The 11,231-nt window shown below is 52.3% G+C and overlaps 1 protein-coding gene and 1 long non-coding RNA gene across 3 annotated transcripts; one reads left to right on the top strand and one right to left on the bottom strand.

Annotated features, from left to right (window-relative positions):
• The first annotated feature begins 3,890 nt into the window (after positions 1-3,890).
• On the top strand, positions 3,891-5,657 carry LOC108929990 (NAD(P)(+)--arginine ADP-ribosyltransferase 1-like). 2 transcript variants are annotated; one of them, XM_018744960.1, is made up of 3 exons: positions 3,891-3,989; positions 4,129-4,228; positions 4,629-5,657. In XM_018744960.1, the coding sequence occupies exons 2-3, from the start codon at positions 4,151-4,153 to the stop codon at positions 5,316-5,318; spliced, it is 768 nt and encodes a 255-aa protein (XP_018600476.1). In that variant the 5' UTR covers positions 3,891-3,989; positions 4,129-4,150; the 3' UTR covers positions 5,319-5,657. The 2 variants fall into 2 exon arrangements, with proteins under 2 accessions (XP_018600476.1, XP_018600475.1); XM_018744959.2 differs by lacking the exon at positions 3,891-3,989 and having other exon boundaries at positions 4,024-4,228.
• Positions 5,658-5,733: 76 nt separating this feature from the next.
• Positions 5,734-9,747, bottom strand: LOC108929984 (uncharacterized). The gene is made up of 3 exons (XR_003798257.1): positions 9,625-9,747; positions 8,759-8,820; positions 5,734-8,124 (listed from the first exon to the last, which is right to left on the bottom strand). It is a non-coding gene; the product is annotated as an uncharacterized LOC108929984 (long non-coding RNA).
• Between the last annotated feature and the right edge of the window lie 1,484 nt (positions 9,748-11,231).

Here is an 11,231-nt window from a genome sequence, read left to right as displayed (position 1 = left end):
TAACAACGACATGTCAGCATCAGCGGATCGTGGGAGGTTTTACAGTGAAGCCTTCTCAAATTGCACATGCACTCCTCCTGTTGGACTGTCAGCAGGTGCCACTAGGTGGCGCCCCAGTCTTGTCTGCCTGGTGCTCGGTTCCTGTTGTGTACGTGTTGCCTAGTTACCAACACTGTGCACATGGAGGCCCCTCGCTCATTACTGGCAGCCCGTGCTGGGTGCTGCTCCACTGGTGGACGCCTGGAGGTCCAAGCTCCGGTTGCTCTGCAAACTTCTGCTCATTGTGGACTCCAGCTATTGACATTAAAGTCCAGTTCACCCTGAGCCGGCAGCTCCAGTCCCTTCCTCAGCCCTGGGGTTCAGGATCATCCCTCCTGCTTTATCTGAGCACCGTTAGACGAACGCTGCCTTGCTGTAACTATGGGCTCACACTTTATTCTTTGTTTTAGGCAGTAAAAAGGGACATCGGCAAGCGCTGTGTCCAAACCGTGGTGAAAGAGTGAAATGAACTGCTGAGTTTAGAAGTGTGCGCATTAGTGAAGAGTGCGGTGCTTTGTGCTCCGATAAACAGTCTTATAAGAGTCTGAGCTGAAGTTTCCGTGTCCTCTTTGGGGACGTTCACAGCATCTCCTGACCTTCACCCCAGTGACCTAAAAAGCACCTGGACAGTGCGGACACCTCCAGCCTCCAACAGCTCCTGAAGGTCCAGCGCACACTCCAGGGGGTCTCATTTGCTTACACTGCAGGTATGTGTGTGTGTGTGTGTGAGTGTGAGTTTGTGCTACCGTAGACCTGTGTTAGTGATAGGTGACGCTGATCTCATCACACCTCTCACAGTCCATCACGATGTCTCAGCTACTGCACACACTCCAGCTCCTGAGGGTCAGGAGTCCACGAGCAGCGTTCGCCCATATGGGAACAGCACAGTACAGTACACACCACTTTCACCTCTCCTCTGAGACAAGTGACACCTGACGCTTCTGTCCAAGGTGACTCGCGCACTGAGGTTCGTACACTCAGCTCATTTATACAGCAGTGTAATTTTTACTGTCACCTCAGAGAAGCGGTGAGGACTCGACACGGGGAACGTCTCGGTTCCCGATTCTGTCCGCCAGGGACACACACTCTTTGGTGTCCTGGGAGTGATGAGGACACCATCCCTCTTGCCTATGTGCTGTGGCGGTCTGATACACACAGCGCACACACACACACACACACACACACACACACACACACACACACACACACACACACACACACACACAGCTATACAAACAGCTTTAATAACATTGAGAAACTTTACACGAGTGCAAATAAAGCTTTAATTTCGTAAACCAATGGAAATCGTCCACCGTCGACTGTTCTTAGATCTACACGGGGTCTCATTGTCATACATAAGATGCTCTTTGTTTAGTTTATCATTAATTTAGGTGACACATTTTTTGTTTTTTTCAAGGCATGTATCCCGATGCAGGGCAATGCAGCAGTAGGTGCTGCTCAAATCTGGCTCCTTTGATTACAACCACTCTGCCACCTACTGGCTGCTGATTTACATCTCATGTTTATGGGATGAAGGGGGGTGCGGTGGCGCAGTGGGTTGAACCACAGTCCTGCTCTCCGGTGGGTCTGGGGTTCGAGTCCCCCTTGGGGTGCCTTGCGACGGACTGGCGTCCCGTCCTGGGTGTGTCCCCTCCCCCTCCGGCCTTACGCCCTGTGTTACCGGGTTGGCTCCGGTTCCCCATGACCCCGTATGGGACAAGCGGTTCTGAAAATGTGTGTGTGTGTGTGTGTGTGTTTATGGGATGGAAAAGTACAAAATCAGCAGTTTGTGGAGAGAAAATTTTTATTTTCACTTTTAATGTTTATTAAAGTTTCAAAATGTAAAGCCTCACTGAGCATTTTTTAATTTGTTACAGCTATATCCGAGACTTTTACAGAATATAGCATGTAAGTAAATCACGGGACGCCTGTATTATTGTGCTTTTGCTGATTGTACAGACAACAGCGAAAGACGAAAAGTGACCAGAGGTTGAACTGATGAGCAAATTTTTTTCAGTAACTGTAAATTCGTTTCAACTTTGTTTGCTTGAAGTTAATAAAAAGTCAGAAATAATGAGATAGAGGTTACTAAGTTTTTTATAGTATTAACTGAGGTTCTTCCTGCTTATAAAGCAGGGGGTGTCTGTTATTCAGCTTTTACTCATTGTGACTTTGGTTTTATGAACAAACCGAGTTACGAACTGACTTCCTGTCCTGTTACATTTGCGTTTGTACGCCGAGGAGCCGCTGTGTTCGTGTCGTGTAAGATGTGTCTACGGCTAACTGAGCGGCGCCACTGCTCGCTGTTCGGCGCAAATAATCTTTGATAACCTCATGGGTTTTATGGCATCAGAGTGAAGCCGAGGCCAAAGCAGTGAGCAAAGTCCACAGAGGATCAAGTGCCGGGAGCTCGGTGAGCGAACCAGACGTGAGCAGCAGGTCTTCTCGTTTCTCTTTCTCAACCACTTCAACCATGTTTGTTTCATAGAGCAGAGTGAACAGTGTATTGGATCCCAAACTGGTCTGTTTCTCTTTGCCGCTTCCTCGTTCCCAGCTGAAAATGGGAAACTCTGCCAGGAAACATGAACCGAAGGCCTTCGAAGAGCTGAAGGAGTCGCGGTTCGGGCGTCCCGCTCCCAGACACGGCCTGAAGCTCCTGTTCTGGTTCGCGAAGGACGCCGTCGACTTTGACGAACGAGGAAACATGGTGCTGCTCTGCGATCCCAGAGAGGGTCACTTCGGCTTCCACCACTTTGGGAACTTTGAGAAAATCCTGCCAGAGCTCCAGAAGCCCGGCGAGGAAAAGTACTTTGAGGTGGGCAACCTGAAGCCGGACACGTACCCCGGCTCCAGAGACCTGCCCGACTACGTCAGAGGGGACTACGACGGCACGTGGAGGAACGGCGAGCACAACAAGGACCGCGTCATCGTCCGCCTCAAGGGCAGGAACGTGGTCACCGAAGTGTACGTTACGGAGCACGAGGCCTCGTCTAACAACTTCGACCCGAAGCGCACTCACCTCGTGACCCCCGACACGGTCCGCCTCATTAGAGAGCCCCACCTGGAGCTCGAGGACTTCTTGTACAAGACAGGATACAGCAGCAAGCTGAGATACTGTCTCTTCAAGTGTCTGCGATGTTTCCACTAGACGGTGTTCAGAACTTGGCTCATCTTTCATGTCATTACTATTATTAACAATAATAATAGTCACAATAATTAAAAAAAAAAATCAATGCACCCCAGAGGCACCATACAGAAATATCTACTGTTTACTACAGTCGGTGCCTCCCTTCAGGGTTTATAGTTCTCACAGTTAAACACATTAAATACTGGTGTCATAAATGATTTTTAATATATGTTTGAATAAACATACTGTAGAAGTCATGAGAACGACATTGTTTCTCTTATCTGACATTTTTCTTCCCTTTGAGTCCGACCGTGGGGTAAAAACCTTTCCAGAGGGAACTACGGCAGGAGGGGGATTCGAACCTAGCTCCTTTCGGTCCTTTGAGTCTAAAGGCAGCAGCTGTAACCACTGCGCCCCCTGCTGTCCTCATCACCACTTCACTCCCACTAATGGACAGATGGCAGTGTGTGAGCATGTGTGTGGGTCAGAGTGTAACCAGAGAGTGAAAAGGATGCAGAGCGGAGACTCGCTTCGGCTCTCGACGCTCTTTCTACCCACCTCCCTCAACAGTGACTGGTGCTTGGCATTCGAACCTGCGACACCAGTCACCCAAGCCACACACCGCGCACGCGGAACAGAGTAAAGTCTAAAAACTGTGTGTCTGACCATGGGGCTGTTCACCTCTACGTCACGCGACACCGTTATTTCAGATGGTCAGAGACGAGCGGTTGACCGATAGGCTGCGGGTTCGAGAGCTGTGCTGCCATTCGCCGAGGTCCCTACTGACACCAGACACCACCTGTTACCTTCCCTGAGCCTCCCGGTGAGAGCGAGACCCGCCGGCCAAAGGTTCCGCGGTCCACGGCGTCCGGTCCGCGGCCTCGCGCTACTTGCTAAACATATTCGATATATATTAATGCGCCGCTGCGATGTTTGTTTCTCTTTTCGTGGCCGGAGAGCAGGAAGTGACCTGGTGCTGCGGCGATGGTGCGAATGACGGGAAAACTGCTGCTGCTGTTCTTTCTCACCACGGTGGCCCTTAACTGCGCCACTGTGGACGGCGTACGTTCCGGCCGTGCGCTCGCTCACCATGTGCATCACCGTGAACACTTTCCACTCGTTCTTTTGTGTTTTAATGGTTTATTCAAAATACAAAACATTGTTACCCACAGTTAAGATCAAAGTAGAATTTAAATTAGAGCTGTTAGAATTATTAGACTGTTAACAGTAAACACACACGTACACACACACACACAGTCTGAAACCGCTTCTCCCATACGTGAGTGATTGATGCGGTGTGAAACGACTTGTCTCACGAGCCATTTCTTGCATTAACCTTTAGACGTAGAACATATATGAAATGATGTGATGCAACTGAAATGATTGATATATGAAATGACATGATTGATATGATATATGATAAATGAAATGATATGTTGTATGATGTACCTGTGCCTGCCAGGATTTCTGTGAGCCGCGTCTCCTGGACATGGCCCAGAGCACCGTTGATGATCAGTACCTCTCGTGCACGGAGCGGATGATGGCTAACGTGACGGACCCGGGGACGGGGCTCTTGTGGGCGGAGCTGAAAGCCGACCCCTCCTTCCAGGCCATGTGGGAGCAGATGGAGCAGTGCGCCAACGGCACCGAGTCCCTCACGAAGCACCACGCCGTGGCGCTGGCGCTCATCGCCGCCTGGAACCGCACCTTTCCGGACGCCTTCGACCGCGACGTCGAGGCCCTGGGTCCCAGCAGCGCCGTTTACAGGGACTACTTCCCCTCCAAGGCCCTGCACTTCCTGCTGACGGATGCCGTGCGGCGGCTCAGGGTGCGAGATGGCCGATGTCGCACCGTTTATGGGGTTAGCAAAGACCTGCTGGCATTGGACAAGCCGGGGTCCGAGGTTCGACTAGGCCAGTTCTTCCACGCCTTCTCCAGCCCACGCGTGGAGTGGTTCGACCTGACCATCAAGTCGTGCCACGCCGCCATCCTCCCACAATCCCCCTGTGCCACGAAGTGGTGGGACGTCCTGGTGCCGCCGTACGAGAAGTTCCGTGTGGTGGCGGTGAAGAAGTTGTGCCGAGGTCGTCACCTGTACCTGGAGTCCAGCGGGGTGCACAGCAACCTGGAGTGCGCCCTCTTCCCTGGGTGAATGTGTGTGCGCGCGCGCGCGTGTGTGTGTGTGTGTGTGTGTGTGTGTGGTGTCTCCCCCTGTGCGTCTCTGTCCTCTGTCCCCAAGTGTCTCCTTCCAGTGACTGAATGTACAAAATCTCACACAGGTCTTTGGGGGAGACTGTGAGATCCATGTGGGCTGTAATGCTGACGGTCGTCTGCTGCTGGGGTCTCTGTGCTGGAAGCTGAACACACAGTGAACCGCACACACACACACACACACACACACACACACACACACACCCTTTAACTGAATGCCTAATTCTTCAAATACGGTGCAGAGAACTTCAGAGAAAAATAAATACTGATAAGAAGCTGAGCTCTGACTGCCCTGGTCTCTGTGGATAAGAGGAGTGGGGGGGATCATGCCCCCCATGGTGGTGGTTCCAGTTTTGCATTTTAACAGAGGAGGGCGCCGTTACCCAGCCGCAGTGTTTGTGCTGTGCCTGTCTGTACACGGTCCCGGGCGCAAGCTGGACTCAGGTCCCTGGAGGAGAATCTAACAGCTCTGACCAGCAGACACTGCTGGTCTCAAACTGGGGTCCAAGACCGCTGCACCAATACCACTGGGACCACCGGGACCACCGTACACGTATAAAGTTATGTTATATTTCCCAACGTTTAACTGCTTAGTGTGGAAATGCCTCCGCGGTCCAGTAGGTGGTGCAAGTAAGAAAGAAACTGGACCATGGTATCACCCCAGGGTCAGGAAGCCCAGCGCCGACCGACTGGCCCGTTTTCCCGCCTCTTCCTGCCCCACCTGGTAAATGAGGAATGAACCACACGGTTACTGGAGCCCCAGATCTCGACCGCCCAGCGCTCCGCTGCTCCGCGTAGGTCCATTAATCCGAGAATCGGTACGGATCTCCAGGAGTCCCACGTGCTCCTGAACACCAGCAGGCCTCCAGCTGCGTGCTGTAGGTTCGAGCCCCAGATGAACCCGGTCGCTGTTCCGCAGCGGTCGACACTCCATAAGTCAGTAACCCGGTGGAACACAGCGCTCCCGCGGGTCTAATGGCGACCGAACGGTCGGCAGAGCTGCGCTCATGACCATCGCAGCATTTCAGCTGAAAATTGAGTCGAGCGTCAGGAAATTGCGAGTGAACCCCAGGGGTCCGTGGGAACGAGAGCGAGTGGCGAGGGATGGAAAGACGGGGTGTGTGTGTGTGCGTGTGTGTGGGTGCGTGCGTGCTGCTCTCTGTTGCATTAGCGAACCCAAGGGTGAGAGCTGAGATCTGTTCCGGCCTGGTGAAACACTGCGGTAAACTGAGAGCGAATTTCCTGTCTGCAGTCTGACTTTCCACAGAGCCACTTCCTGTCCACTCCCGCGGGACTCAGCAGCGCTTGCGTGCGAGGGCTGGCGGATCGGAGACGGGCCGCGGGTGTCTCCTCTTGCGAAGGGATAAAGAGGCCGTGCGGGAACGGTCGACCTTACAGCTGCTCCACAGGTGTTTTGTTCCAGCCCCGCAGGGGGGCCACCCGGTCTGAGCACAGGGCTGGAGATCCTGACCGTCTCGGCCCTGCCGCACACACTCGCAGAAGCAAGGGTGCGAGGATCACCTATGCAAAATGGAGGGCTGCAACCCCGCCACGAAGCGGCGAACGAGTCACACTCAGTCGCACGGAAATATCGCTGGTCAGCAGTTACCGGGACGACACGCGATGCGGAGCGACGTTCTCTAGCTGAGGGTTTCACACACGCGCTGATCCTAATCGTTTGCACCTGTTGTGGTCGTCTGCAGCACCACCGCCCATCCCCCGTGCCAGCGTGCGTAATTATAGCCACGGCACAAACTGTAATTGAGGACCACACCTTTTTTGGGGGGGGCATGCAGCCATGTTCACTGCAACCAGCCTGTGACCCCGGAGGAGTTTATTTTCTCCGGTTTCACATCAACCTTCAAAAATGATGCAACATGTCGTTTTGCTTCTCATTTTAGCCGTCGACGTCGTCCCTCCTTATTGCCCTAGAAGGACTAAGCCAAGAAAATGGACGGATGGATGGCGTGTGCACATCATGTGACCCCCCCGAGACAAAACTTCGCTCCGCCATAACAAAGCGCTGTTCGCTTCTCTGCCGGCACCTTTAACGACGGTGTCAGTGGGATCGAGTCGGGCGTTTCACTGCTTTCAATGGCCAGTTAGCAGGGATTCACACACACACACACACAGCTGCTCTCACATCCCTACGAAACAAAGGGGGAAATGTTGCGAACAAAGCAGCTTCACACACCTGTCACCTGCAGCTCCCGGGGGGGGTAACTGATGCGAGGCGAACACCACGAGCGCCGGGACACGCAAGGTATCGTTTCCAAAGAGCGCAACTCAAATAACACGGTAAACGTGTACGTGTGACAGAGTGAAGTAAGCGTTGTTCTGCGCTCAAATCCAAGTAAACGAAAGGATCAGTCAAGAAAAGGTAAATCCTACATTTTACCACAATTCAGTACTGCGTTCTTCTCTGAAATGTCCGTGTTCCTCGAAACGCTTCTGGACCACAGCTGGAGTTCTGCTCCACTGGACACACATGACAATGAGTCGTCAGCAAAGTCCCCCAGGAAAGTCCCCGACGTCCATCCGCCGGAACCCGTGCGCCCCTCCCCCCCCACCCCGAGGGCCGCTCGGTCCGATGACGACGCGTGACGCGGCCGTCCGCTCCTCTCCGCCGCGTCCCTTCAGCGGTCCGGCGTCTCTCCGCCGCCGGCGACGGGCATCCGCAGCTCGTCGTACACAGTCATCATGGCGTGCGACGCTGAACCGTCACCCAATTCTGGTATATCCCGTCGCTGGAGGGGGACAGAGGGAAAGAGGAACACAGATGCATTTCTTCCCGCTGGAGTCACTGTTCAAACATCAGGTACAATAAAGTGACAGAAAGCCTGGAGGAAGTCATAAACCCCCCCAAACCCCAACCCCTTCGAACCACAGCCTGCAACCCCACACCGGGGCCTTTATCTACACACAATGGCCACTTGATCGCCAAGAGCTCCGCGCCGGACAGACGAGCCGGACGGAAAGCGGGCGGCGCCGACCTCGGGCGTACGCGACGGAGACGCAAGTTTCTAGACCGTTCCGGCAGCACGTCGCCGAGCTGCTGAAGGGCATCGAGCCGAAAACGAGACGAGACGCCGGAGCAGATGCGTGTCAACCCGGAGTCCCGTTCGACGAGACGCGCCAAAGGTTCAAGAGCAGGCGCCCGGAGCCGGAGCCGCAGGCGACAGAACTTCCTTTCCCTCCGTTAAGTGAACGGTTCGACGGCAGCGACCCGAACCGCAGCGACCGACAGCAAACGGCGGTTATTACACAGCTGCACGGAAACACGGGGGCTGTCCTCGCGAGCGTGCGCGCGTGCGCGTCAGCGTGTGTCAGTGTGGAAGAGTGTCTAACTGACTGTCCGGAACAGAATTAATAATTACTGACCTGGAAATGAGACACTTCTGCGTACATTATTTGTTCACCCAGTCTGGTGGATGTGGATGAATCTATGAAAACAGACAGAGTCACTGATAGGCTGCTCACACACCGACACACTGACACTGACACACCGACAGTGACACACTGATACACTGACATACCAACACACCGATAGCGACAAACCGACACTGATACAACGACACACTGACAGTGAGACGACACACTGACACACCGAAAGTGACACACCAACACACTGATACATCAACACACTGACAGTGACACACTGACACCGACACATCGACACACTGACACACCAACACACCAACAGTGACAAACCGACACTGATGCAATGACACACTGACAGTGAGACGACACACTGACGCACCGACACACTGACACACCGAAAGTGACACACTAGCACACTGATACATCAACACACTGACACACTGATACACCGACACACTGACCTCTCTGCCCTTTGTATCACCTTTCCTACTTTCCATCATTTACTCCCTACTTCTGCAGTTCCAAAAAAGCAGCGATTTACACCGGCGATTTAAACGGTGACAAAATGCACCAGACCTGGTCACCACTGGTTCTGTCAGTTTACCCTGTTTTTACTGCTGCCCCAGTGTGTGTTGTTTCATCAGTTGGGTGTGCAAAAATAACACCCTGCCATCTGATCCCACAGTGGTAACAGATTATTATAACAATCTGTGGTAAACACCACACCCCCTATGGTAAATCCATGTAAATGGGCTGTCTGTCTGTTTCAGTCATCACTGACACACCGAGCTGAAATTGCAAAAGTAACCAGAGTCTTAGTCGCATAGTAAACAAGCCCGATGCTATGAAATTTACACCGGTAATACCTGCCTTCTGCCCGTGGACTCGGCTTCTTCTTCAGGCAATATGCAACGCCAGCAAGGATTCCCAGCGCCAGTAGAGCACCGATCACAGAGCCCGCGACGATGGACGACCTCTTACTGTCATCGGTCCCTATACAATGAATCAAAAATAAATCACGTAACATGAGCATCACGCAAAATATGATTATCACCGTGTCACTCTCAGCGCCTCATAATTTCATACATTTACAGAAGGTGAGTTTTGCACTGGAGACACTGAGGTTATGCTCATTATTACATTAGAGGTCATGAACTGCCGCACTACTGACTGTCCATGAGTTCGCAACTGGAAAACACTGGTAACACTGCAGATTAACATCGAAACCTGACTTTTATTCAATGTTTTCTTTTTTAATGAGAAAAATGCAGCATGTCTACTGTCCCCTTATTTCATGTGTGAGTGAAGTGAATTGTGTCAGGAGATCAGTTACAGAGTGACACAAACACTTCTGATATTACACACACACACACACACACATACATACACACACATTTGCTGAACCCACTTGTCTCAAGCCGGGTCATGGTGAGCCGGAGCCTAACCTGGTAACACAGGGCGTAGTGCCAGAGGAGGAGGGGACACATCTAGGATGGGACGCCAGTCCATCACAAGGCACCCCAAGCAGGATTCGAACCCCAGACCCACGAGACAGCAGGACCCAGTCAAACCCGCTGCACCCCCTCCTCTGATCTTAAACTCTGTGAGTTAAAAGTCAGGACTGAAATCCAAATGTCCACCTGGAGTTGGAGTGCAGTCTTCCTTGCTGTCAACTCGAAGGTGCTCTGAGCTCACTGGGTTCTTCACTTCACAGTAGTAAGTCTCTGGGTGTCTTTCTATGTCTATGTCCAGACGGAGAGACAGGGTGGTGTTGAGATGAGGACTGCTGGTCTGGTTCAGGATCTCCATCTCTCTGGTCTGGTTCAGGATCTCCTTCCCTCTGGTCCAGGACAGGGTCACATCTCTGTCGTTCTCCACCGAACACAGTACTGAGCAGATCTGTGTGTCCACTGTGGGTTTGGACACTCGCCCTGTGGACACAGACACAGTGTGATCACACTAACGTTCACACACACACGCACACACACACACACACCGAACAGGTTTGTTAAGAGTTCAGCAGAAAGAAACAAAGAGACAAACTGGACCTACTGTACACTGTCAGCTGGAATGTGGTGATCTTCTGCCCATCACTGTCGTCCACTTTATACTGTCCTTCATCCTGTAGTTTCAGCTCAGTGATGGTGAAGAGTCCAGTCTGTTTGTCCCACTGCAATCTGTCTCTAAAATTCTCCTTCAGATTTAATGCAGCTGTCCCTCCAACAACCATGACTATGTTGCCAAGATTTCCATATGACAGGGAGCCAGTATTAAACACTGGGATAGGAAATTTGAAAGATTCTCCCATGATTCCTTGCACTTGTTGCCCCCCAGACTGGGCTGATGACAGACCGAGTCCTGCAGGACACAGAGACAACAGGGAAAGACAATACCCACTATGTTACATTAAGAGTAACTTTAAATGGTTCATTTCCAGCAATAACTCATAGAGACATTTGCTCCACCAATGTTC

Source organism: Scleropages formosus, chromosome 16 (genome assembly GCF_900964775.1).
Source record: "Scleropages formosus chromosome 16, fSclFor1.1, whole genome shotgun sequence".
Classification (NCBI taxonomy): domain Eukaryota; kingdom Metazoa; phylum Chordata; class Actinopteri; order Osteoglossiformes; family Osteoglossidae; genus Scleropages; species Scleropages formosus.
This window is presented reverse-complemented; position numbering and strand designations above follow the sequence as displayed.